At 64.8% G+C, this 24,485-nt stretch overlaps 2 protein-coding genes across 7 annotated transcripts in view; one reads left to right on the forward strand and one right to left on the reverse strand.

Annotated features, from left to right (window-relative positions):
* The window catches only part of TERT (telomerase reverse transcriptase), a 21,002-nt gene extending 13,690 nt beyond the window's left edge, over positions 1–7,312 (forward strand). For 2 of the 6 annotated variants that reach the window (XM_045089226.1, XM_045089231.1), the window contains 5 exons: positions 2,440–2,566; positions 2,858–2,949; positions 4,059–4,183; positions 4,826–4,963; positions 5,407–6,327. In XM_045089226.1, coding sequence (XP_044945161.1) covers positions 2,440–2,566; positions 2,858–2,949; positions 4,059–4,183; positions 4,826–4,963; positions 5,407–5,510 — 586 coding nt within the window. In that variant the 3' untranslated portion in view covers positions 5,511–6,327. Of the gene's footprint in view, positions 1–2,439; positions 2,570–2,857; positions 2,950–4,058; positions 4,184–4,825; positions 4,964–5,406; positions 6,328–7,200 lie in introns of those variants that run through there. The other 4 variants (XR_006609434.1, XR_006609433.1, XM_004768389.3 and 1 more) reach the window with 4 other exon arrangements.
* On the reverse strand, positions 6,252–24,016 carry SLC6A18 (solute carrier family 6 member 18). The gene is made up of 12 exons (XM_004768388.2): positions 23,826–24,016; positions 19,310–19,450; positions 18,518–18,655; positions 17,752–17,933; positions 16,085–16,195; positions 15,162–15,274; positions 14,149–14,277; positions 12,782–12,938; positions 12,077–12,281; positions 11,597–11,756; positions 10,405–10,567; positions 6,252–9,441 (listed from the first exon to the last, which is right to left on the reverse strand). The coding sequence occupies exons 1-12, from the start codon at positions 23,983–23,985 to the stop codon at positions 9,253–9,255; spliced, it is 1,848 nt and encodes a 615-aa protein (XP_004768445.1). The 5' UTR covers positions 23,986–24,016; the 3' UTR covers positions 6,252–9,252.
* Positions 24,017–24,485: the final 469 nt, after the last annotated feature.

The following is a 24,485-nucleotide window of genomic DNA, read 5'->3' on the forward strand; positions in this document are numbered from 1 at the left end:
GGATCCTGTCCCAGTGAGCTCGGGCTGCGGGGCAGGGTTGTTTCTGCTCGTGGTCTCTGCCGTGGGCTCCCCGTGTTCTCTTGTCCATCTCCGCTCTGGCATCTCTCGTGTCTGTCTTTCTCCAAGGAGGCCTGTCAGGGTCAGGGCCCACCTACGACCTAAGCTTTAATCAGTTCCCATGTGACCCACGTGTCGTGTGGGTTGGGGCTGTGATGTGGATTTGGGGACCCAGGTCAGCCCCTCATGGCCAGTCTTCCCTGAGCCCGAGCACTCCCAGCGCGACCCCAGGCTTGGCGCGGACGCAGACTCGGGATGGGCGTGGGTGCGGGAACGCGCTCCTGTGTGAGCGCCGAGTCCTGACTCCGCGGCCTTGCGGGGGGCGGCGGAGGGCTCCCCTCTCTGGTCGGCGCCGCCGCTGTCCTGCTTGTTCCCACGGTGCTCTTCCCAGCCTGCTCTGCCGGCCCCACCTCCCCGGGTGGACCCACGTCTCTGCTGCTGTGTGTGAAGCCCAGCCCCCTCTTCCCGCTCTGTCCACCCCCATCTTCGCTGGGTCTCTCCTCATCCCTGGGACGCGGCTCCGATGCCCCGGCCTCCAGCCCTCCCTTGCCATCCGGCCCTGACCAGCTCTCTGCTCCCCAAGAAGCGCGGGCCATCTGGGGGTCAGGCACTGCCACGCCAGCCTGGCGTCCCATTTGGTGACAGTGCCCGAGAGCAAGTGGGTGTCGGCGGCCGCCATGCTTGCGCAGGGCCTCTCGGGGCGTGCCTGCTCACGGATGCCGCCCTGAAGCCTCGGCCGCGGGGGCCGGGCGGGGTGGGGGGGACTCGGAAGGGTGGAAAGCGTCCTGGAAGGGACCGCGACGAGGCGGGCTGGTCTCGCAGACTCCAAGTCTTCCCCACATCCCAGCCCGGGCGAGGGTGAGGCGGCCAGAGCCACGGGCCCGGTGCACGAGCACGAGTGAGTCTGCCGCGGTGCTGCGGGGGGGGCGAGGGGAAGACGGCTGGTTTTCTGAGAAGACCCACGAGGACGCGCCGGTGCGTCTCAGCACGCCCGGGAGCAAGTTCTGGGCGGGCACAGGAAGCAAAGCAGCAGAGACCGCGCAGAGGGACTCAGAAGACAGGAAGGTCCTCCCCTGTGGCGCGGGGATGAGCGAGCAGGACGCAGCCCGCCTGGGGCAGAGACCGTCGCCGTACCTCTGAGCGCGAGTGGCCTCGCCGAGCGCGGGCTGTGGGGCCCGCTGCGGCTTCTCAGATGTGTCCTTTCGGCACAGACAAGGGACCTGCCCCCGTCACCCAGCAGCACAGTGCAGGATTCAAACCCGGGCCTGGCAATGGGGCCTCCCTCGTGGCCCCGAGCTCTGCAGAGGTCAGACACGGAGGCTTGCAGCAAGGTCGCGATGGACGCGGTCACGGAGGAGAGGGGGCGGCGTGTGGAGGCGCTTCCGCCCGGCTCTGCCCACCACCAGAGAAGCTTCCTTCCCAGGCGCCCACCGTCCCTCGGCGGTGCTCCCGTCAGGCCCGGGCACGTGGGCACGTCGCTGAGGACAAACACCAGTGACTTCTCTGGAAAGCAGTAATTTGGTATTAAAGTCCTTGAGACATTCATACATTTTGCCGGTAAGTGCACTTCCAGAAATCTGTCCTCCAGAAGCAAAAGTCACGGACGTCATCAGAGATTTGCTCAGCTGGGCAGCGAGAGTCACCGAGCTAAGGCAGCGTGGTGGCGGCGCGGCTGACTTAACCTTGTTTTAAGCTCTCATATGGCTGAGGTTGCGGTGGACACGCTTAGTGAGACAGAAGGTGGCCCTAGAGCTTCGGTGCTCGAAGGCAGCTCTGAGGACGGCCTCCCCCCGCGCAGACGACACAGGGCACTGGGGCACCTCCGCGGACGGCTGCAGGAATGCCCTGTGGTTGGGCCCCGTGTCGCGGTGTGAGCGGGCGACTTTCGTCCCACTCCCCGTGTGCACGCGTGAGCCTCACCCTCGGGGCCAGGCCGTGCGGGGGACGCTGTCCTCCTGCGAGAAGTCCTCCAGGCAGGCGAAAGGCACAGGGCTGTGGCTTCAAGGCCCTGCGCAGCCGGAGCTGCCTCCGAGCTGGGGAGGCCCCCGCCCCGCTGGGACCCGCGCCCCACTCAGACCCTCGCCTGGGAAGCCGCACGGGGAGGCGTGTGTTCGCGCGTGACGGGCACGTGTGCGTGAGTCTCGTGGACTTTACTGGCTCTGTGCCATAGGCCATTAAGGGTGAACTCGTTCGTGACCCGGACTGTGGCCCGGTGTGTGCGGTGTGGGGGTGGGGGGCCCTGCCCGTCTGCGACCCCGCAGCCCAGGCCTCCCCCGAGGGTGGCACCGGGCGTCGTGTGCAGGGCTGTCCCCACGCACCGGACAGCGAGGGTGGGCGGGCCTCAAGGTCGCGCAGCTCAGTGCGGGCCGCTCTGTCCCACAGCTACGCCCGCACGTCCATCCGCTCGAGCCTGACCTTCAGCCAGGGCACCCGGCCCGGGAGGAGCCTGCGGCACAAGCTGTTTGCGCTCCTGCGGCTCAAGTGCTGCGCCCTGTTCCTGGACCTGCAGGTGCGCGTGCCCGGTGCGGGGCGTGTGTGCGCGTGTGTGTGCAAGCCTGTACCTGGGCACCCAGGTGCAGATGTCCTCAGGCCCCACACCACGGCCCCTCCTTCTGGGCGGTGGGCATTCCGGGCGTTGGGCCCCTCCCCGTGGTGGGCTTCCAAGGCTTGGGGCCCCGGCTTGACGACCGCTCAGCCCTCCCCTCCCCATCCCTGCCTGCGGGCCCTTCCCGCCGCCCCTGCCACCCACGGCCTGGCTTTGACCTGGTGATAAAGCGCGAGACCCACATCTAAATTCCAGACGTCGCAACGTGTCTGTCTTTGTGACCAGGTGAACAGCGTCCGCACGGTTTATGCAAACATGTACAAGATATTCCTGCTGCAGGCCTACAGGTGGGTTCCCCGGCCACACGGCCACACCACAGGACTGCGGCGGCCCCGGCCCTCCCTCAGCCTGGCCGTGCGCCCTGCCCTCTGCTGTCCCAGGATTGAAGGATGCGGTATTTGCCGGGTTTTCACTGCAGACTTGCAGCTGTGTGTGTGTGTGTGTGTGCACCGCGCGTGGTTGGACGCGTCGGTCCCGTCACCAGGCAGCAGTGGGTGGCCAGTGTGGCCTGGGTGTCCCCACTCTTATGCACTGACCAGGACCCTTGCAGGGGCCTGGGGTGCGAGGCAGGTGCAGGCAGTCCGCGTGCAGAGGGGAAGGCAGACGCCACAGGGCTCAGGTCGTGGAGGTGATTAGGCAGGGACGGGAGGGCCCGTAGCCTCTGATGTCCCCACAGAAAGGGTTGTGGCCCCCAAACAGCCCAGCTGTCATTCCTGTCCCTGTAATGAGAACATCTCAGGCCCCATGTGCTTCTGGAACATTCCTGGTCCCTGGATGGCTCCAGGTCATCTTGCTGAGAAGTGGGGCGTGGCTGGGCAGTTGTGGGGCCCTGCCCTGCTCGTGCCTTCCTGTAGCTCTTTGGGAGACACTGCCACCTCGGACCCTGTTGACCCAGGTGTCACAGTGGCTGCCGTCGCCTCAGACACAAAGCCAGGCTTTGGTCTGGTTTGCAAGGGAGACCTGCCTCTGGCTGCTCAGAGAGCCGCTAACTTCCAGCCACAGTCAGGACAGATGGACAAGGGGCCGGGCATCCGTGTCAAGCCTGGGCGAGTCTGTGTGACCTAAAGTCGTGCCCTCTTGTTTCCAAAGCTGGCTGTGGTCTCCCACTGGCAGGACAGGGCTCCCACCTCAGCGGGTTCCCGTGCGTGTGAAGTCAGGTGCTGGGCGAGCAAAGCACAAGCCCGTTACTCCAGAAGGGGCCCGGGTGGTCAGCGAGAGCAGGAGCCACCTGGGGAGGGGCTTGTCCTGTGGCCCCGGGCACGCGCAGACACACAGGAGCACATGCACACATAGACACATGCGCACACGCACAGACACACGTGCACACGGACGCAGGCATGAGCACGCACGCGTCCCAGCCCCAGGGCTTTCCTGCCACGAGGCGTCCCTTCGTCAGGTTCCACGCGTGTGTGCTCCAGTTTCCATTTGACCAGCCGGTGAGGAAGAACCCCGCCTTCTTCCTCCGCATCATCTCGGACACCGCGTCCCGCTGCTACTCCCTCCTGAAAGCCAGGAACACAGGTGTGCGCGGAGGGCCGGGGTTATTGGGTGCGGGCTGATGGGTTTTGTGGGGTCGGCTGTGGCGCTGGCAGTGTATGGGCCCCGGCAGTGTATGGGCCCCGGCAGTGTATGGGCCCCGGCACGCTTACGGTTACGGCGCGGCGCAGCTGCGGGCTCCGGGAGCTCGCCTGTCGGGCCTGGGGGTGTCGGCACCCCCTGCCCCCCCTTGGTGCCCTCGACCTCATGCACAGATCCAGGCCCACAGTGGAGAGGAGGCGAGGCTCCGGCCGGTCTGCAGCCCGGCCTCCTCCAGGCGCCCCGAGGACCATCCCTGGCCTGCTCTGCTTCATCCCGGAAGCCGCTGGCCGGTCTGTAGCTCAGGCCGCGCCACGACCCTCGGGCCCGTTTTACTTCATTTGGTGTGGGTTGCTTTTGAGAACAGGACCAAAGCGCCCGGAGTCAGGGTTCCCTGGGGCCTGTTTCGGGGTTGATCTTGAATTGACGTTACCCGTTTGACCCCCGACCTCTGCCCCTGCTCCCCGGCTCATGGACGGGGCTGCAGGGACCCTAGGCAGCATCGGGCACCTCGGAGCACATGGTCTTTCCGGGCGTGGTCTTAGCCTGTCTGTCTATGTCACATCCCCCCGCCACGCCCCCACGCAGGGATGTCCCTGGGGGCCAAGGGCGCCTCCGGCCTGTTTCCCTCCGAGGCTGCGCGGTGGCTCTGCCTCCAGGCCTTCTGGCTCAAGCTCGCTCGTCACAGTGGTACCTACCGATGTCTCTTGGGGGCACTCCGGGCAGGTAAGTGGAGGCGCCCCCTCTGCTGTGTGTGCGCAAGCAACGTCGCCCACGTCTGCGTGGCGGTGGGTGGGTCCAGGAGCCCCCATGGTGGGTGCAGGTGCCCTGGGTCGCAGGCTCTCACCCTGGGGCCTCGCATGCCCCCCTGCTCACTCGACCTCCCCACACCTCGACCCTGGTCTGGGGAGAGGCCAAGGCCACATCACTCCCTCCAGCCCCACTGGCCTGGCTGTCATCTACACTCGCAACCTGTGTCCCTAGGCCTCTGCCCTGGCTGCCCCAACATGGGCAGGGGGTGCCCCAGCAGGAAGTGTGTCCTGCACACCCCAGCCCACCCAGCCCCCCGAGCTTGGCCTGCACAGGGATGGACCACACCTGCCCAACCTTGGCCTTGCGCAAAGGTCAGCTTCTTCCAGGGCATTCTCACGTCACTTGTCCCCTTCCAGCCCAAGGGCATTTGTGCCGACAGCTCCCGAGGGCGACACTGGCCGCCTTGGAGGCAGCGGCTGACCCTAGCCTGACTGCAGACTTCAAGACCATCTTGGACTGACCACCTGTCCGCGCAGCCCAGAGTGACCTCTAAGACCCCCAAGCCCGGGCCTTGGGACTTCACGCGGTGGGAGCTGCCGGCTCACCTTCAGGTCTGGACCTTTTCTCCCCTGAGTCCCTGACACTTGAGCTGCTGGCCGGCGCCCCCTGTAGAGGTCTGCCCCCACGTCCTTGGGGAGGAGAGCCTACCCAGCACCCTCTCCCCATCCAGGTGGTTTCCTTGTGTTCTTCGGGCACAGACCACCAGGAGAGGGCAGGCGGGAGCACTGGGCTGGCAAGCCGGGCCTGTCTGGACCTTTGTCACCCTGCCCTGCCCCTGGCTGGGGACTCCCCGAGTCTGCACACATGTCCCTGAGGGCGCCTGGTGGTGGGTGTGGTTCCTTACCGCTGCCTGTCCAGCACCCAGGCCCATACGGTCTGTGCCCCGAGCCGTCCCCGCACGGCGTCCAAAGTCTGTGCCTGCTCAGCTTTGCCCAGAAGCCAAGGGCCCAGTCAGCTGTTCTGGGCTGGACCCACCCCGCCCATCCTTGTGACCTTGCCCTGCCCCCCACGGCCTCCTGGAGCCTGAGTGTCTGGCCCGCTGCGCCTGCCACCACCCCCACTTCCAACTCCTCCCCTCCAGCTCTTGCTCCACACACGGTGGCCCTGTGTCATCTTGGTGGTGCTCCTCCGTGTGGCCTCCTCCCCCTGGACCTGCCGCTCCCGGTTATTCCTGGGAGCCACAGAAAGAACACGCCAAGGCTTTGCTCTTAGAGGCTTCCATTTTCCGCGTTCGTATTAAACACAGCCTGCGTGGGCGTCTGTCCTGTTTTCCATAATTACAGACACCTGTGCCTGTGTCTACACATCATGAGAGGGGTCCTTGGTCTGCTGGGGTTCCCAGGGGTCTTCCTGGGGCAGGTGCAGCCAGACCATGAGTCAGAAGGACCCCGCCCAGCACCCGCCCCGTCTACGGCGAACTCTGGCCTTACTGTGGACCCTGGGAGGGGTTGGGCAGCCAGGGCCTGAAGCCCAGAACCCTGGGTCTCCTAGTGATCACATTTCTCTGGCTTCTCCATGTCCGGGGCTCTCCTGGCGGCTTCCTTGGAATGGGCGGTGGGGGCGCAACATGAGGGTTTGGGAGGTAGATGGTAGCCCACTGCCCCGCGTCCAGCCCTGGCCCCGCCCGGGCTGCTGGTCTTCCGCTCCCGTGCCTCAGACGTGTGCAGGCAATCGTGCCTGTGTGCCCCCTTCATCACCTCAGCCCAGAGGCCGTGTTTGCATCTGGACACATCGACCAGCAGGGCTCGGGCCGGGAAACAGGTGTCATGGGGCGGGCTCTGCAGGAGCGGCTGTTCGAGCCAGCAGGAGTGGGGCTCCTGCTAACGCACCGGGGAGCCCCCAGGCTGAGGGACAGTGAGGGCCTGCAGGAAGGGCCAGGTTTGGGGGGTGGTGCTCTGCTCAGGGTCCCAGGTCACGGCTCTGGTGGGGGCCTAGGTGGAGGATCTTGGGGGGAGTGAGCGGCCCCACAGGTTGTGGCAAGAGAGGGTCAGCCTGACCAGGCAGCAGTGGGGTGACCCAGACAGAACTTTCTGGAAAAGGCAGGTGTTCATGGTTGACCTGGGCGGTGAGGTGGGTGTCAGCCCGAGCCGTCCTGGGGGCTTGAACTGCACAGGTGTTCCTCCACCCCAAATATATTTCTGCTTCAGCAGATCTGGGGAAGGGCACCGCGTCCCAGGGGCTGCACAGACACATTTATGGAGGACCCAAGTCCACGCAGCGGTCGTAAATGCAGTGGGTGGAAAATGCAGCGGAGATGAGCCGAGCGGAACCGGGCCCCACCCAGCGTGCACGCCAGCCTGGCCGCGGTGGTGCCTCCACTGTCAGAAGCAGGGAGGGCTGACCTGCCCTGCTGGCGCGGACAGAGCCCATGGGGACACCGCCGGGACCCCACACCAGGCTCCCGAGCTGACCGGCCACTGGCCCCCACCTGCTCCCAGGCCCCAGGGGCCCATTTCTGGCATTCGTGTCACGGACCAGACCCTAGAGGTCAGCCGTCCATCTGTCCCCAGCTTGAGTCCCGTTTCTCGGGTACAGACGTTCTGTCAGCGTCTTACTCAGGATCGCGCCTTCTTGCTGATGTGTCAAAGCCCCGAGAGGACTGGTGCTTGGTCGGGCTCAGCTCGCTGAGAACCCTTTCTGGTTCATCTCCTTAAAATCAGTATGCACACGGCTAAACCTCCTTAGGTGAAGAGTGAAAATGAGATTTTTAAAGCAAAGGAAAAGACCCCAGTTTTCTGGTGTTTCCTGGGTCTGCGCTGCGCGTTGGAAGGCTTGCTGACTGCTGTGTTCCGCGGCGGGAGGAAGAGTGGCTTGAGTGCTGGTGCTCCCAGGACCTCACCTGCCACCCCCCAGGTGTGTGCGTGAACCTGGACACCTTGCTCACCTGTGAGGACGCCGTGAAGGGCCCAGAATCCCCCAGGCACCGTGGGAAGTGGAACAATGACGCCCCAAAGGTGCCTCTGCCCTGACCGCAGAGCCTGGGAGTGCTCCCTGATGTGGCACAGGGGACTGTGGGTGCAGTGGGGTTAGGGAGCCAATCAGTTGACCTCGGGATGGGGAGATCATCCTAAATTATCCAGCTGCGCGCAGGGAAACCCCAGCATGAGGAGACGGTGTTGGAAAGACACGGCGAGGACTCACCGGCCTTGCTGGATTTTTGCTGGAGGAAGGAGCCACAAGCCAAGGGTCATAGCATGGCTCACCCTACCCACGGGGCTCGGGGCACACTTCAGGGGGTGTTCTTGGGCTCGCTTCATTTTAATACTCAGCTCCTCTGAGAGGGACATTGGAGCAGGAGCTTCTGTTTCCCGGGGTCTGGGTGGCCTGGACAAGGGCAGCCCCAGCAAGCACGTCTGGACCAGGCTCACGGCGGCCTTTCAGCACCCTGGACAGCGCCGCGCTCCGTCCTCCGTCGAGCCACGGTTTCACCCCCGCAGCATGAAGCGTGCACTCGGGCTGTGGCAAGTCAAGACCAAGCCTGTGTGTCTGGGCCAGCCCCTGAGACCTGATCTCTGCTTCACGGATGAGAGAGAATCCGCCTTTTTGGACTTTCTTGACCCACATTTGAGTCTCTGAGGAAATCTTTAAAGAACAGTGGTGTTTCTCGGCAATAAGGTCAGGAGAGCGTCTAGCACCTGCCTGTGCTCGTGCGGGGAGGCCCCGTCCTGGGGCGGGAGGAGCCAGGCCGTGGACGCAGTGAGGGTTCCCTGCACACAGGAGGCCTGGGTCTCGACACAGACCCGGGCTCCGGCTGACCGAGAGGGTCCGTACAGGTCCCAACAGACCCGCCCATGCCCCAAATGGTCTTGGCACAGAAAGGGGCTGCCCTTCCGTCCGCCGCGGGGACAGCCTCCATGCGCCCCACTGCAGAGCTGTGACGTGCGCCTCTTCGGGCTGCTCTGCCAGCCGCGTGGCCTCGGGGCCCGCCTGCCCTTCAGCCCTTATGTGGCCTCACTGGGCACAATATGCGGCCCCACAGATAGCTCCGTGTGTCACCCCAGAGGGCAGGGCCCTAGGGGCTAGAGGGACAGCGTGGACTGTGGTCACTGATCTGGGCTGTGCGGTGAGCAGGGTCGGCGGAACGCAGGGGGTTGGGAAACAGCAGCCACAGGTCAAGGTCTGGGCAAGTGTGTAATGGGGTCCAGCTCTCTGCCAGCAGGAGGCTCATAGGCCAGTCCCCCCTGCTACCCCCAGCCCGACCCTCAGCTGGCCCCTCCCTCCTGCAGCTTTGGGCACCCGTCCTGCCAGGTGTCCTGCTTCTGTCTGCGCTTGGCGAGCTGCTGGACAAGTGCCACAGCCGGGACCCACAGTGCAGGCAGGAAGCACAGGAGGACGCAGGCGGCCTGCACCCAGCCCGGGTACAACTTCTCCTGCCGTGACGGGAACCATGCCTGTGGGGACACGAGGCCATAGGTGAGCCTCTGGGGAAGGGACAGGCGAGGCTGACTCTCGGCCGCAGGCCCTGAGTCATGTCGGCCGCCTCCCCCGGCCTCTTCCTGACTGAGGCTCCGTCTGGGGTGGGGGTGGGCGCGGTGGCAGCGAGGAGGTGGGGACCCAAAGGCTCAGGTTTGGGGCTGAGCCTCTCGTGGGGACGGGGTCCCTGAGACCCAGGCCTGATATCGGGCTGTCTGTGGAGCGCCCCCCACCACCCTGAGGGGCTGCACAGCCTCGGGGCGGCGCTGGACCCCGTGTCCCGCTCCATAAGAGACGGTGGCATCTTCCCCCAACGTGAGGTGTCTCTTCTGAGGTCACTGTGAGGCCTGAGTGTGGGAATCTGACGGGACGATTGTCATGAAAATTCTTGAAAACCATGGTGCTGTTCCTCCCTCGCCCACCGCTGGCGACGTGGGGACCACTTGTGTAAAGAGGCTTGGAACGAGTGACTTCTGTGCTCCCGAGAAGGGACAGCTCAGTGAGGTTTGGAGGGATGGGACGGGTGGCAGGTCGGTGGGGTGCCCGCAGCTCAGGGTGCCGCCCAGGGGACAGGGAAGGGCTGGCAGCAGACTGCCCTGCGCTCCCTTTCTTCGGAGCACACCAGCGGCAGCCCGGTGACACACACACCTTCCCTCCACTCAGACCAGAGCAGGTGCGCACGGGCGGCCCCGCAGCCCCTGAGCAGCGCGTCTTGAGGCCTCGTCCCCGGCTGAGCTGCCCCGGGGACCTGGAGGCTGCTCAGTCCTCCTGCCACTGAGCCTCGCCCAAGTCCCTGCCAGGGTCGGCTCTGATGCCCCCAGGGGACCCTGGACATCTGGCGGCCCACGAGGTCACTTAGGGTGATATCTGGGTCCTAGACGGCACCAGGGAAGGGCCAGGGCAGGCCCAAAGTGGCTCCCAGTGCCCCCCAGAGGACCTACGTATTGGGGATCCCAGGCCCTGTAGCTCAGCGGCGTCCAGGCCAGGACAGCAATGTAGGCCACGAAGATGGTCAGCAGCAGCAGCGGGCTGACGACCTTCCAGGTCACCCGCCAGTAGAGCCCAGGTTGCCTCCCAGTCATGCAGGCTATGTCATTGCTGAACCTGTCACAGAGACACTGGGCTTGAGCTCACCCACCAACCTGCTCTGCCACAGCCTCAGCCGGTGTCACTGAGCTAGGGCCCACAGGGGCTGTCCCCAGCACTCTGTTGCCCGACACCTTTCCTGGGTCATGATGTGGAAAGGTCATCCTGCTGGGACACAGGGCTGGGCAGGGAAGCTCCTGGGGTGTCCAGTCTCTGCTAGGGTCTGGGGGTAGAAGAGGCCAGGACACGCGGGGGCCACGGCAGCCACCCTGGGCCATGGCGTGAGCTATGCCCACTATGCCCAGGAGCCGGCAGGAGCTCACAGCCCTTCCTCAGCTCCTCTCCTAAGCGCCTCCGTCTGACGCCCCGGGGCTGGTTGTGCCCAGGGCTCACTGTTTCTGTCCTCACTGCTGGGCGAGTCCCCACTGGACGGCTGCCTCTTACCCCTCCCTCTCCAGAGGACAAGCCCATGGCCCCGATGCCCACAGAGCAGCGGTGAATGCCCTGGCATCTGGGACTGCCCGGGACCCCCGAGGGGACAAGGAAAAGGGTCAGACATCTAGGACTGTCTGAGCAGGGGCACAGGAGTAGCAGGTGTGAGAAGTGAGACTGGTGTGAGGACAGGTGTGACAGGTGAGGGACAGAGGGGGCAGGTGTGGTGCACTTGTGAGCCCAGGTGGGGATGGGCGGGGCATGAGCGGGGCCTCCTCAGAGGGTCAGGACAAGAGGCCCCCCAGTGCCCTAGAGTTGCCCCATCCTTGGCCGCAGGGGTCTGCCGTGCGAGGCTGGAGACGGGCCGGTCTGCCGCCCACCCCGACGGGCTGGAGGCCCAAGCAACGAGGTGGGGCCGGGTCCCCACACAGCTGCTTTGGACCATGGGGACACCCCCCCCCCCGTGTCTGTTTGGTGGGGGGAGGACTCAGATGGTCCTGCCCTGTCCTGTGCAGCCCGGGCAGGCAGCTGCCGGGGTGCGGGAGCCTCGTGCACAGGCCGGGTTTGGGGGGAGCGCCAGGAGTGGGAGGGCAGCCCCAGGGGACACGTACTCACCGGGGCATTCCGTACACGTAAGCGACACCGACCACCTCGAAGAAGGCGAAGATGATGAGGTTCAGGGGAGCGGCGTAGCTGTCGAACACCTGCAGCCAGTAGCTGCCCGACTGCAGCGCGAAGCAAGTCGCCGAGAGGAAGCAGAGCAGGCAGACCAGGCCTGGATGGACAGTGGCACCTCCGCGGCTCAGCCCACTGCCCTGCCCCTGGCTCCCCCAGCGCCGTGCCCGTGGGCAGGACACAGTACATGCCCAGACCTCCAGCCCTGGGTCTGTCCCTGCTGGTCTCAGGATGGTCTCAGCCCCTTGTGAGATGCTGAGTGAGTGCAGAGCCGTGGGGACCGGCCCTGAGGGGTAGCAAGGCCAGACCTGGGCTCCCGCTGGGACGGTCACGGAGGGGCGACATCTGGACAGCAGGCAGCAGTGGACAGACTGCAGGACATGGGGACAGGCCCACAGGGCAGGCTGGCTGGCTGCTCACCGGTCAGGACCTCCTTGGGGACAGATCTGCGCACGACTCCCATGTCCAGCAAGGGTGTGATGATGCTCTCCATGTTCCCGAACATGGACGACAAGCCCAAGGTGAACAGCATCCCAAAGAAGAGCACGGCCCAGCCGGGGGCGCCCGGCATGTGGAGGACAGCCTCCGTGAAGACGACGAAGGCCAGGCCAGTGCCCGAGGCGCTCTGCAACATGCGCATGGGGCCTCGTGCTTGACCCCACAAGGGACCCCTCGCCCCCAGCGCCGGGGCAAGGTGGTGGCCCTGCCCTTTTCTGGCTACACGGCAAGCCCAGGTGTGCTTCTGAGGGAAGGAACCCGTCCCCCTATCGCCATGCAGCGCGCGCGGGGGGGGGGGGGAGCGCAGGCCTGGGGTGCGGGTCTCAGGGGTATCACGCCCACATCCAGGGGTTCACGGCTGCCCCTCCTTGGGCGCAGCTGCCTGACTGGCCACAGCCCAGCTCTGCACCAGCAACACCCACTGTCCTGGGTCGGCCTGGCCCCCAGCCCCCCGGGCAGGTCCCCGTCAGACACACTGTGTTTGCGGCCACGGGCTTTCTGGAAGCTCAGCCCCACACAGGCACATGGCTGGTCTGCAGTCTCTGTTCACAGGTGCCACGCCAGCCCAGGCCAGCTCTGTGGACAAGGTTTGCAGCCTTCTGGAACAAGGCTGGGCCCTGCGGGTACCTTATCCAGGAAGTCCTCCAGCTGGCAGACTTCCAGGGGGAGCCTGGCCACGCTTTCGGGCTGAGTGGCGTTCAGGTGTGCGAGGACGGCGGCGTAGTCGTCCCTGGAGATGCTCTGGTCGGGGAGATCAAACGCGTTGAGGAGGCGAAGGAGGTTTCTGCAGAGACACGGGCGGGCGAGGGCACGCTAGGCCGGGCGCTGCAGCCCGGAAACACCCGGAAGGACACCGGCGCCTCGGGAGGGCCGGGCTGCACTCGCTGCAGGGACAGAGCCTGGCCTGGAGGGGACGCTCCCCCGAGGGCGCAGCGGGTCGGAGTAGCGTCCCCGGATAGCCCCCGCCTGCCGCCCCCAGCGGGTGTTCCTCAGCTTCAAGGCTCGCGGCTCACACAAGCCCGGGGTACCCTGGACTTCTTCCTTTGCCTACTTGCTGAAATCTCCTGTGACCTTGACATGAGTACTCGTGGCGCTTCTGGGGCTGTTCGTGGCCTTGGGAAGTTGCCCGGGGCCCGGGTCTGGGGCCCTCTGGTTTCTCCTTGTGCGGTCACAAGCATCTGTTCCGTTGGCTTGGGCCGGGGAGCCCGTGCAGGCCCGAGTACCGGCTGTCCTGGTGAGCACAGACTCTTGCACGGTGCTCGGTGGAAAGAGCTGGAAGAGCCGCCCCTGCCGTTCCCCAGTGGGGACCACGCCGTTCAGCATGTGGGCCCCGCAGCCTCTCCAGAACATTCCAACGGGTGCACATGGCCCACAGGGCCCGAGCTCAGGCTGTGCATCTGCTCAGGCTCTCCCCTCACACCCCCGAGCGTGGCCTGAGCATGGCCTGAGTGTGTTCGCACAGGTGTCACGGCTGATAGGGGGCTGCCCTGGGCACCGTCACAGAGGGCCGAGCCTGTGCCTCACAGGGCCTGCTCAACCACCTTTGGAGGGCTGCTTGCAAACCAGAATTGCCGGCCTTAGCCGTTCCGAGATGCTGACAGCCTCTGTGTCCTGTGCATTCGTGGTGGAGCTACAGACTGAAAGCCTTTGAGCAAACAGATTCTGGTGCCCCAGTGTCCCCAGGCCCGTGGCTGTGTCTCTCCAGCCTCTGCCTCCTCATGCGGCCTCCCCCATGTGTGTCTGTGTGTCCCTCCCTGTCTCTCGTAAGGACACAGGTGTGGGATCGGTACGACCTCCTCTTAGCCAGTGTTGGCCAGAGACCCCACTTGCATATGGGGTCAGGCTCCAGGCTGCGGGGGGCGTGGGCCTCTGGAGCTGTTCCACCCCACTCCTGGGGAGAAGACGGTGCTTGAGTGGCCCCAGAGCGGCAGCCAGCGTCTGAGGTCCGTGCTCCGTGGACACCCTGCCCTCAGAGCCAAGGGCGCCATGCTCACCTGTCCAGGCAGCGCCCATGGTCGTTGGCTGCCTTGAATCCCAAAACCGAGAACACGGCAATGGACGCGTACAGGGAAGTCATGCTGTTGACCAGGGCGATGGTCACCGCGTCCTTCTCACAGTTGTTCCTGGCAGACACATACGCATGGCACATTGTGCTTAGGGCCATCCCCACATCCCCACCTAGGACCCCCCCCCCCACAGAGCCTACATGCCCACGACCCCCAGCTCTGGGTTTGTCCCTGCACGTCTCAGGATGGTCTCAGACCCCTTTCCATGGCCGCTCCCCGTGGACCCCTCCCTGCCGGCCGACCCCCTCCCCACCAGGCCTGTCCCGCCCCCCCAGCTGAAGAAGTTGGGTGGTCTAAAAGCCTCAGCCTCCACCCTGTCCCCCAGGCCTGGAGACCAGGAGCTAAGGACAATGTGGGGCCTCATGGAGCCTGGAGTGGGCTTTGCTGACACGAGCTCCACACGAGTTATGTGGAGGGGGCTGAGGTGGTCCCTTGTCTGGTGCAGGCCTGGGAAGCCCCCCGTGCCCCCATCCCACCCCTGCATGTTGGCAGGGGAGAAGCTCTGGCTGCCACATAGAACGCCGCTTGTTCAGACGGCCCCGGGGGCTTGTGAGGCGGTGGGTGGTGCTTCGGGGCCCAGCACCCGGGGTCCTCACCACAGGCGGCCCCGTGTGGGCCCCGCATCCATCTCAAGTGACCAGGGAGCTGATGGACCCTGTGTCTCTACTTCTCTGGCCTCGAGCGTGACACTGTGCTGCCTGTGCTGGTGTCACCCCTGGTGAGACCTTATTCCTGGGACTGACTCTACAGGCTCTTTCCGCGGAACATGCGTGGCCGCCGTGGGGGCCCGGCAGTAGGAGCCCCGTGAGCCTTCTCTTAGCACAGGTTCACAGCAGGCCACATGGGACGTTATGCCCCACGGGCTCGCGGCTCTCCCAGAGATTCGGGACGGGAGGCCCGGCCCCATGTCGGAGGGAGCCCACCCCGAGCCTGGTCCCTACCTGGGCGGGTTGTAACTCGCAAAAGCGATGTGTCCCCCGAAGGCCAGGGACAAGGAGAAGAAAATCTGCGTGGCCGCGTCCAGCCACACCCGCGGGTTCCCGAGAGTCTGCACCTGGGAAGGGTTGTGCCGCTGACAGAACCCACCGGCCCCGGAAACCCCCCGCCCCGGCTTCCCGTGCGGCGACTCCCCCGAAGGTGTGTGGGCAGCCGAGGACCCCCGCCGAGAGGGCAGCTCCCTCGGCAAGCGCAGCCGCGCTGTTCTGTGACGGGCCACAGCTCCTGTCCACGTGGGCTTGGAGTGCGGCCAACAGACCGCTCAGGGCTGAGAAATGGGTCTGAGCAGCCTGACTTGCTGTGTTTATTCTGCTCCTCTCAGACCTGGGGGTTCTGAGGGACTCGAAGCGCCTGGAGTCTCTGCTGCTGGGGACGGACCCAGGCAGACCCATGTGCACAGCCAGTGCCCCCTTCCTGCTGCTGTGCAGCCCCTGGAAGCTCCTGCAGAATGCTGGGGTCCTAGAGAGCGTGTGAAGGTCTAAGAGGGGTGTGGGCCCCCAGGTCCTGTGACAGCTTGCTGGGTGTAGCGCGAGCAGCTCGCAAGGTCCTCGGAGGTCTGGGGTGCAGGGCACTGGGGTGGGACATCTGGGCCTCCAGATGGCTTCTTTCCTGAACTCCACCAGCAACATCCCTCGGGATCCATGTCACAAGTCAAGTCCTCCTGCTCGCTCCCCCTGACCCTGACCTTCTTCCTGGGTCCCCGTACCACCCACGTCCTTGCCCTCACCTGCACACGGCCCTGGGCGGCCTGGCCTCTGCCTAGTGGCCATTCCCACAGCCAGGGGATGGAGGGAGCTGGTTTGGGCTCTGCCTCTGACACGTTTGTTTCCTGGAGCCTGGAGCCTGGACTCCATTCAAACCAACTTACATTCGGAGTGAACAGGTAGATTAAGCCTCTGACCGCCCCAGGCAGGGTGAGTCCTCGGATAAGGAAGATCGTCAGGACCAGATAAGGGAACAGGGCTGTGAAATAAATCGCCTTTAAAAAAGACCAAATTATTAGACTTTTCAGGGGTATCCACTCCGCAGAAAACCCGCAAGAGGCAGCTGTGTGGTAGGTGCCTCTGTGGCTGGCCCCCCATCCGTCATCGGGGATTCCAGCCCAGTGGGGGCCAAGGGTGCCATGGGGTGTGTGGGCCCCAGTCAGGCCCCGAGGGTCTGGCACTCCTGGGGATGGGCACGAGTGGAGTCACGTGCACACTTGTGTCTGTGGGGCAGGCACTGACCGTCCCAGGCGGGCGAGCCTCCCTCTGACCCACACTGCACCTCTCCCAGGCGCCAGCCCTCCTCTCCACCCCAGTGCCCACAGCCGGCCACTTCACAGGGGCCCTGGGGCCACACCCACACCCACACCCATCTCCCCAGCATAGGACCAGAGTCCCCTCTGCCGTCAGGTGTGGCCACAGGTCTGCACACGTGGGGTCTGCTCAGAATAAACCCAGGACAACACTCTTTCCTCGCTGCCACCCCAGTCCCTGAGCACAGACTGACCGCCATCCCGGCGCCCTGCAGGGACTTCCATCTCAGGGGTCTCTGGAGTTTCTGGTGGGTTGTCGGGCCTAATGGTTGCTTTGGTCTCATGCAGTAATTCTGGTCCTCCCAAGCACAAAGACGCTCACGGGACAGTAACTGTAACATGCCAGCCGAGATGAGCAGGCACACGCCCACGCCCGGACATGGGCAGAAGGGCCACAATCGTGTGTCGGGGCCACAGGTGGGGAAGGTAAGGGGTGATGTCACCCACGTCGAACGGGAGGACACGCATAGCGAGGGACTTGTCTGAGCCCCAGGAGAGGGGAGGGTGCACGGTGAAGGCAGGTGTGCGAGACGGAGGCCCAGGCCTGCACAGAAACTACGCGAGGAGCCATTGACACATTTCTCCCTGTCACTGATGTCTCTTCAAGAGACAGTAAACTGTTTCAGACAAGCATGCCAGGACACACTGGCTGCTCGCAGACCGTCGTCGTGAAATGTGAGCCGGTGGCAGGAAAGCCAAGGAAGACAGTGTAGTCTGAGTGAGGGTCTCCTGCCTCAGCCCATGGACGGCATTGCTCCCAGAAGGACCGATGGCCAAGCCCCTCATCCAGCCCTGAGGGGAGAACCGTTACCACTGACGAGCCAACAGATGGACAGAGCGGGGTCACAAGAACCACCCAGGAAATGGGAGCAGCCAGAGTGGAGAACCAAAGGGACCAGCAGGAAACAATCACAGGACAGCCGGCAGAACCTGCACTGATTGTCACACTAAACGTAAACGGTCTAAACAGCCAAACAAGGGCAGGGATCGCCAGAAACTCAGGATCCTCTGTGCACATCAAGAGAAACACACTTAAAACCTAGAGACCCAAACAGGTTAAATTTCTTTTAACCTCCCCCCGCCCCCATCGGTGTCTGCACTGTGTGGCCGGGTACAGGCACCCATCCCCAGGGAGTGCACCAGCCTCACATCTGCACCCTCCCAGCACAGCTTCTAAACCCATGCTTGAACGCCGAGCTGGAGGGAGTGGGCAATGGGGTCCACCCGAGGAGCTGCACCTTCCCTGTGGTTTCGATGCCTCTGATGACACACAGGTACACCACTGCCCAGGACGCAGCCAGGCAGGCCAGCAGCCTCCACTGGATGGAGCCGTTGTCGCTGATGTCGGCCGTGATGTTCAGCGTCTGCCGGTACCAGAAGTAGCTCACAGTGCTGCTGGCTTGGCACTCGGCCTCGAACGCTGGAACCAGGAGGCTCCTTTCAGGGGCTGGCCACAGAGCTCAGGCCTGGCTGTGGGCTCTGAAGGCCTCTGCCCAGGAGTGCAGTCTGCAGTAACCCAGCCCAGGGCTGCTGCCTGAGCACTGGGCACACCAGGCAGGACCTGTGCCCCCCACTGCCCAGGGCGCACAACTAGGGCCAGAGGGTGGGTATAGGGAGCTTCCAGGCCCAGACTTGCCCCTGGGCTGGCCTCGTGCAGGACGGCCAAGTTATTGTCAGCAGAGGCAGGAAGGGAAGTAGGGTTAACACAGCTTCGTGAAGCAGCACAAAATAGTGGCTTTTCCCGGAATGTGAGACCATCCTCTGCTGAGACCATGGCTGAGGGTTGGACCCATCCAGCAGGAGCCGAGGTCCCGCCCACTCAGCCTTTCGCTGCTGGGCAGGCATGCACGTGGCCGGGCTGTGAATACACGGGGTCCCTGGGGGCCCTGGGCCCACCCACGGTCAGGTGCAGCAGGGTAGGGAGAGCAGGGTTCCGGGTATGCCATCCAGGGAGCCCTTGCAGGGCCCGCATGAGGCAGGGTGCCACCCCCCGACCCGTGCCACCTGTGCGGTTGATGTCCAGTGGGCAGGAGCTCCAGGGCAGCGGGTCCTGGAAGGAGTTGAGCAGGTACCACAGCACCCACGAGAGGACCGTGTTGTAGTACAGGCTGACCAGGAAGGAGACGGTGAGGCAGCCCAGCCCTGCGGGAGGCGGCGGTCAGCGCCTCCCCCTGCCCCGGCTGCCAGGCTCCAGACATGGCACCCCACCCTGCTCCCTGTCCCCCCGAGGCCGCCCGCCCCGCTGGTGGCCCACAGCTGGCTACGTGCACACAGGGGCAACATGTCTGCTCCACGGCTGTGTGGCTCCATCCACAGCTGGGCTGGGGTCTGCCTCTTCATGGGCTTCCCAGCGGGCCTCGCACACAGTGCTGCAGCCCCCGTGCGGTGCGTGTCACAGGCTCCCTCCCTCTGTCCAGGCCTCGCCGGACACTCTCAGGCTCCCAGGGCGTGTCCACTGCCCACCCCCCCCCCCCGCACACACATGCTGCTCCATGGGGCTGGGTCTGCCGCCTCCCCCTCCTGTGCCCTGAGCTCACCCCACCAGCACCCTGCACCTCCTGGGGCTTTGGGGGAACCAAAGCGGGCCTCCTGGAAGAGGTGTGCTGAGAGCATGAGCAGACTCAGCTCCCACGGGAACGCGGCCACATGCACCTCCCCACCCTGTTAGGTCCAGGACCCTCTCCGGCAGGGTCAAAGCCACTGACTGTGCACTGGAGTGACAAGCTGATGCAAGGTAGCCACGGGGCCCCCAGCCCCGCCCTCCCAGCAGCTCCAGGCCCGAGGCGGGCAGCCTACCCACTCCGCCCAGGTAGGGCGAGACGGCCGTCCACACCCCAATGCTCCCTCTCCGCAGGCACTGGCCAATGGCCAGCTCGATGTAGAAGATGGGGATCCCCTCCAGGACCAGCGCGATGAGGTAGGGGATGAGGAAGGCCCCTGCAAAGATACCGTGGTCAGGGGCGCCTGGGTGGCTCAGTGGGTTAAGCCGCTGCCTTCGGCTCAGGTCATGATCTCGGGGTCCTGGGATCGGGCTCTCTGCTCAGCAGGGAGCCTGCTTCCTCCTCTCTCTTTCTCTGCCTGCCTACTTGTGATCTCTCTCTGTCAAATAAATAAATAAGATACCGTGGTCAGTGGACAGTGGGCGACGGCCCGGTGCGGCATTGGGCTGGGGGAGACAGGCCTGCGCGTCAGGCACCTGGTCTGTGGCTGTTTCCAGTCCCTCGGCAGCATCCCACCCGTGAGCCTCTGGGGGCAGTGTTCTTAGAGGGACACCCCGCACCCCGATTATGGACCCTGCTCTAATGTGGGGCTGGTCTGTGCTCCTGGCAGAATGTCGGAGAGGGAGGACATTTGAAACGGTGTCTGGAGCTCTGTGCCTGCACGGAGGCTGGGACCCGTCTCTCCGTGCCTGGGCATGGGCTGCAGCCCTGAGCCAGCGTCCAGGCTGGGAGGTGGGCACCTGTAGCCATGGTGGCGGGAGGCTCTGTGGTCCCCAAGGGAGCCAGCAGTGGCCGGATCGGGAGAAAGGCCACAGGTATGAGGAGGGAAGGGCCCGGCCTCCCCAGGAGTCCACAGCCCCGAGGGGCCCACCGAGGGGCGTGTGTGGGGTGCCGGCTCCCGCACCCTACAGGAAGGTGCGTGTTCCCTTACTGCTGGGGGAAGGGAGAGCTGTGCGGTCAGGAGCTGCGTTTTCTCCCAGTTAACTGCTGAGTGTGGGTCCACTGCCCACGCCCCCCCCCGCACACACAGGGCGGACCACATCAGCAACTGTGCTCCCCAAGTCTCCCTGCACCGGCCCGGTGCCAGCCCGGCCTCCATGAGGCCAGGGTCTCCCTGGGATTTTGCATCTCGCTCAGAGGTTTTGACCCTGAGCCAGGGCCCGGGAGAGGACAGGTAGTCCCTCAGCCCGCATCAGCTTCTGCATAGGACGCCGGTGTTTGGGACAAACAGTGCTTGCTGGTGTCATGCATGTCGTGGCCAGACTGTAAGAAGTGTAAGAGAACGACATGGCATTCTGGGAGGCGGCCTCAAGGGCTGCCATAGCCCCAGGGATGAGCAGGGCACCTGCGGGCAGGGGCTTGGTGCTGGGCTGTGAATATAGCCCAGACCGCTTCACGGAGCCCCTGGCTGGGAGAGAGGCCAGCCACGAGCCAGGGAGATAGGGTCCAGATGCGGGACCCCTCCCCAGGCTGCGCTCTTCCCACCCACCCCACCTATACCTCGCTCTGTGGGGTCCCGCGCAGGTGTGTGCACCTCCCAGCCCCCCTTGGGCCTCACGCAAACACCTGCAACATGGTAGGGACAGGGGACCAGCTGCCCGGAGCCTGGGAGTGGGTGTCTGGGCATCAGACAGGGGCTCTGGGTCCCAGGCGTGTGACTTGCTGCCTGGAAGGGCCCTGCAGGCTCAGGCCGGCCAGGACCTACGGACCCAGCTCTGCGGGGAGGGTCGCAGTCCGTGGGCCCAGGCGGAACACCCGGAGGAGCAGTGCCGGGGAAGGGAGGGGCCTTCCTCTTCGCAGCCGAATCAGCCCTGCTTCCGGGAGAAGAGAAGAGAGCGGCTCTGCGGCCACAGATGGAGACTACTGCTTTCTCCGGGCACTGTGGCCCCGTCTGAAACCCAAGCGAACCGCCACCTGGATAAAAACCTCTGGAGGAGGCGGCCGGTCCCCGGACAACCCAGCCACGCGATTGGAGAGGCAGGATGTGGAGCCCCGCTTCGGCTTCCAGGCCAGGCTGGAGGGCCGGAGACAGCTCATCACCCGGGCTGGTGACTCCATCACCGGCGCCTGCAGAATGGAACCTCCGTGAAAACCGTAGGCCACGGGGCTCGGACCGCTCCAGGCAGGGGAGCCCGGGAGGTGCTGGAGGGGGGGCGGGGAGCTCCGACGCCTCACTCTGTGCGTCCCTGCCCGTGGCTGCTCCAGGCCGTGCTCGCTACAAAAACCCGGCACAGCGAGTGGACTGCTTCATGGGTTCTGTGAGCCCTTCCACAAGATTCTGACCCAAAGAGGGCTGTCGGCGCTCCCAACTGACTGCAGGTTGGGCGGATGCCGTGGGCGACCTGGGACCCGGGTCTTGACACACTGTTCTGCCGTGCGACAGCACCGCGGGCCGAGCCCTTCCTCGTCCAGCCGCGCTTGCTGCAGAAACAGGTTAAATGCAGCTAGGATTGGGAGAATTGGGCGGTGTGGGCCCAACCTTCATGCGGTGGTGTCAGAGGAAGAGAGAAAAGGAGTTTCTCCCGGGCGGGAGGGCGGCTGGCGAAATGGCTGCGGGTCAGGGAGAGCCCCGAGCACGGCCAGCCCGAGCAGAGCTGAGCGGGAGACACCCAGCCCCGTCCACTGAGAAGACGTGGAGAAGATCTGTCTGATTGGGACGGAGCCTGTCACAGCTGACGATCCGCGGAGCGAGGCCCCCAAGACCGCCCGGACAGGAGACGAAGGACGGAGACCAGGGCGGGCACGGGATTGTCTCTGTGGCCGGGACGACTCGGTGATGCCAAGATGGACATTGGGCCCCAGACAATCTGGAAATGTCACGCTATGCCCGTGACACCTGGGCGTCTTCCGTGGAACTGACAGCCTGCCTGGGAAGCCTGCGGGGGGTGGCGACGGCCACTGCAGAACCAGGGCGGGCACCCCGCTGGGCAGCTGCACGGACCGTCACACTGGGCTCATCACGTAGCGACTCCACCAGCTCCATGGAACCCATGGGTGCCGAGGTCGCAACACAGCCGTGCGGAGATCGCAGGCCACTTACTGGGTGCCCCAAGCGCGTTGCCATGGACAGGGTCATGAATGACTCCTGGGATGGTACCTTGGGCCCTGGCAGGTGCCTTGCGCCGGCCACTGGTGGGATCCCCACCTGCACGGTGGGTGCCGACGTGCACCCAGGAACTGCGGAGACAGAACAGGACGCCCTGCAGGTGTGCTGAGTGTTTCCCCCAATTCTGCTACAATGTTGCCTTTTAAGTCTCATCACTAAAGAGAAGCCTAGAGATCTGAGTAATCACTGAGAAGAGAAAATATTCACCCACGGGTCATGAGTTTGCGCGGAATGAAAATGCAACAGGGTTTCCGCTCATCTCTTGGTCGAGGTTATCAGCAGTGACCCACGTGAGGCGAAAAGGTCGTTTGCGCGGGAGAGTGCTTGTTTAGGAAAAAGGGGAGCTTTGAAACTTGACTATTCTATGACATTTCACGAAGGGCTTCACACCCGGAAATAGGGTCTAAAAGAAGTATTTCAACAGCAGGTCCTCCCTCCCCCGGCCTGCGAGTGCAGGTGGTGATGGGCTGGTCCTGGTGCCCCGTGCCCGGGTCGTAGCCCTCAAGCCAGGCCACGCCAGCACACGGGTTCCGGAAGCCACGTTCCCAGGACAGTCCCTGCACGATGCAGCACAGTGACGGCCAACCGGTTCCAGTCAGAGCAACATTTATTGACCGGGAGTGACCGCCAGTGTGCAGGTCACTTCTGGGCGTCTGCATGTGCCTCTCCCGATGCACACGGCAGCTCGGAGGCCCGGGGCACGACCCAAGGCACACGTGCCCGCCCGGCCCCACCCCTCCGTGGAAGCTCTGACACCTCCGGGGCAGTGGCTCCTGCAGAGATGTCTCCTCTAACTTCTCATAAGCAGGAAAACCGAATAGACTTCCAGGAAACAGCTTCCTCATAAACCAGGGACTCCCCCCCGGCCCTGCCTCCCGCCCGCTCTGTTCCGTGGCGGCTCCCACAGACCCCCAGCCCACACTCCCCCAGCGCGGCCTGACCCCTGTGTACCCAGCACGGCCGGGGGGCCAAGGGGCCAGGATGACTCCCCACCAGCCACACACAGACCTTCGCTTCTGACCGACCTGTTCCTGGTGGGGGCCAGGGGATTGCCCCCGAAGGGAACAGCACCCCCATTTCCACCCGGGGGCCTGGTGGATACGGGAAGACGGCCCTAGAGGGCTTTTGGAGGCCTCAGGCCTTACGCGTGCAGAGGAGAGCTTGGCAGCAAGCTGACCTGACACTGAGACCCCGTGGGCCCCAAGGTCGCACCCCAGAAAAGGACCGGCCTGGCCTGGGGGCCATTCAGGGTCCACTCCCCGGGGCTGTGGGTGACAGCCACGGACTCTGGTGCAGGGAGGGGGTGCCATGGCCTGGGCACCGATGTGGGGGGGGTGGGCGGCCTGGCCCGTGCGCACCCCATGGAGCCGCAGGGAGCCTTGTGAAGAGCGGTATTGGGGCAGCTCCCCGAGCCCCGGAAGGGGCGGCCAGGGGCCAGACCTCCACTGCACGGGCTCCCGGCGCGGGGCTCGCGGGGACGGCTCACCTCCACCATGGGTCTGGCACAGGTATGGGAACCTCCAGATGTTGCCGAGGCCCACGGCGAAGCCGAGGCAGCTCAGCAGGTACTGGCTCTTGTTGTCCCACGCCGGCCTCTTGTCCCCGCGACCGTCCCCATGTGGCTCTGCTCCCCCGGCCCACGCCATGCCCGCTGCTCGCTCCTGCCCTGGCTCTGTGGAACCCTCCCAGACCTCCGTGTGTGGTCTCACGATTTAAAGGAAAACCAGTGGAGCCAGTTAATTGGTAACCTGGACTGGGCTCCGGCTCTCACCCAGGTGGTCCCTTCCTGACCCCACGCCCTCGGCCTGTGCCTCCTTTGGTGCCCGAGGCTGACGGCCAGCCCGCATCCAGTGAGGGCCTCCTGTTCCCCGTCGGGGACGTGCCAGAACTCCCCAAACTGGCTCATTCAGTTGTTTCATAAAAACCACTGACTTCCTAATCAACCCTCTGATTCCGGGACGACTGTAGCCTCACTTGTCACCGTGAGGGGTGGCGCAGAGCCGTGACGGCACGAGTCCCAGGCCCCCACAGGCACCCACCACGTGCAGGGACACAGGTTGGGGGAGAAGGGGGGCTCCCCTGATGGGGCAGGGGCAAGGGTGGGGCAGGAGGGGCTTCTTTTCTTGCCCCCCGTGGCCAAGGGTGC

This window comes from Mustela putorius, unplaced genomic scaffold, assembly GCF_011764305.1.
Source record: "Mustela putorius furo isolate JIRA1106 unplaced genomic scaffold, ASM1176430v1.1 tig00000107_pilon_pilon_pilon, whole genome shotgun sequence".
In the NCBI taxonomy this organism is placed as follows: Eukaryota; Metazoa; Chordata; class Mammalia; order Carnivora; family Mustelidae; genus Mustela; species Mustela putorius.

Excerpts from the sequence above, each read along its gene's own strand:
- SLC6A18 (XM_004768388.2), bottom strand. The coding sequence starts at position 23,985 with ATGGCGTGGGCCGGGGGAGCAGAGCCACATGGGGACGGTCGCGGGGAC. Across the intron at positions 15,275-16,084 it reads TCTACCTGTTCACTCCGAAT|GTGCAGACTCTCGGGAACCC; the intron begins GTAAGTTGGTTT and ends AACCCTTCCCAG. Across the intron at positions 11,757-12,076 it reads CCCCAAGGAGGTCCTGACCG|GCCTGGTCTGCCTGCTCTGC; the intron begins GTGAGCAGCCAG and ends CTGTCCATCCAG.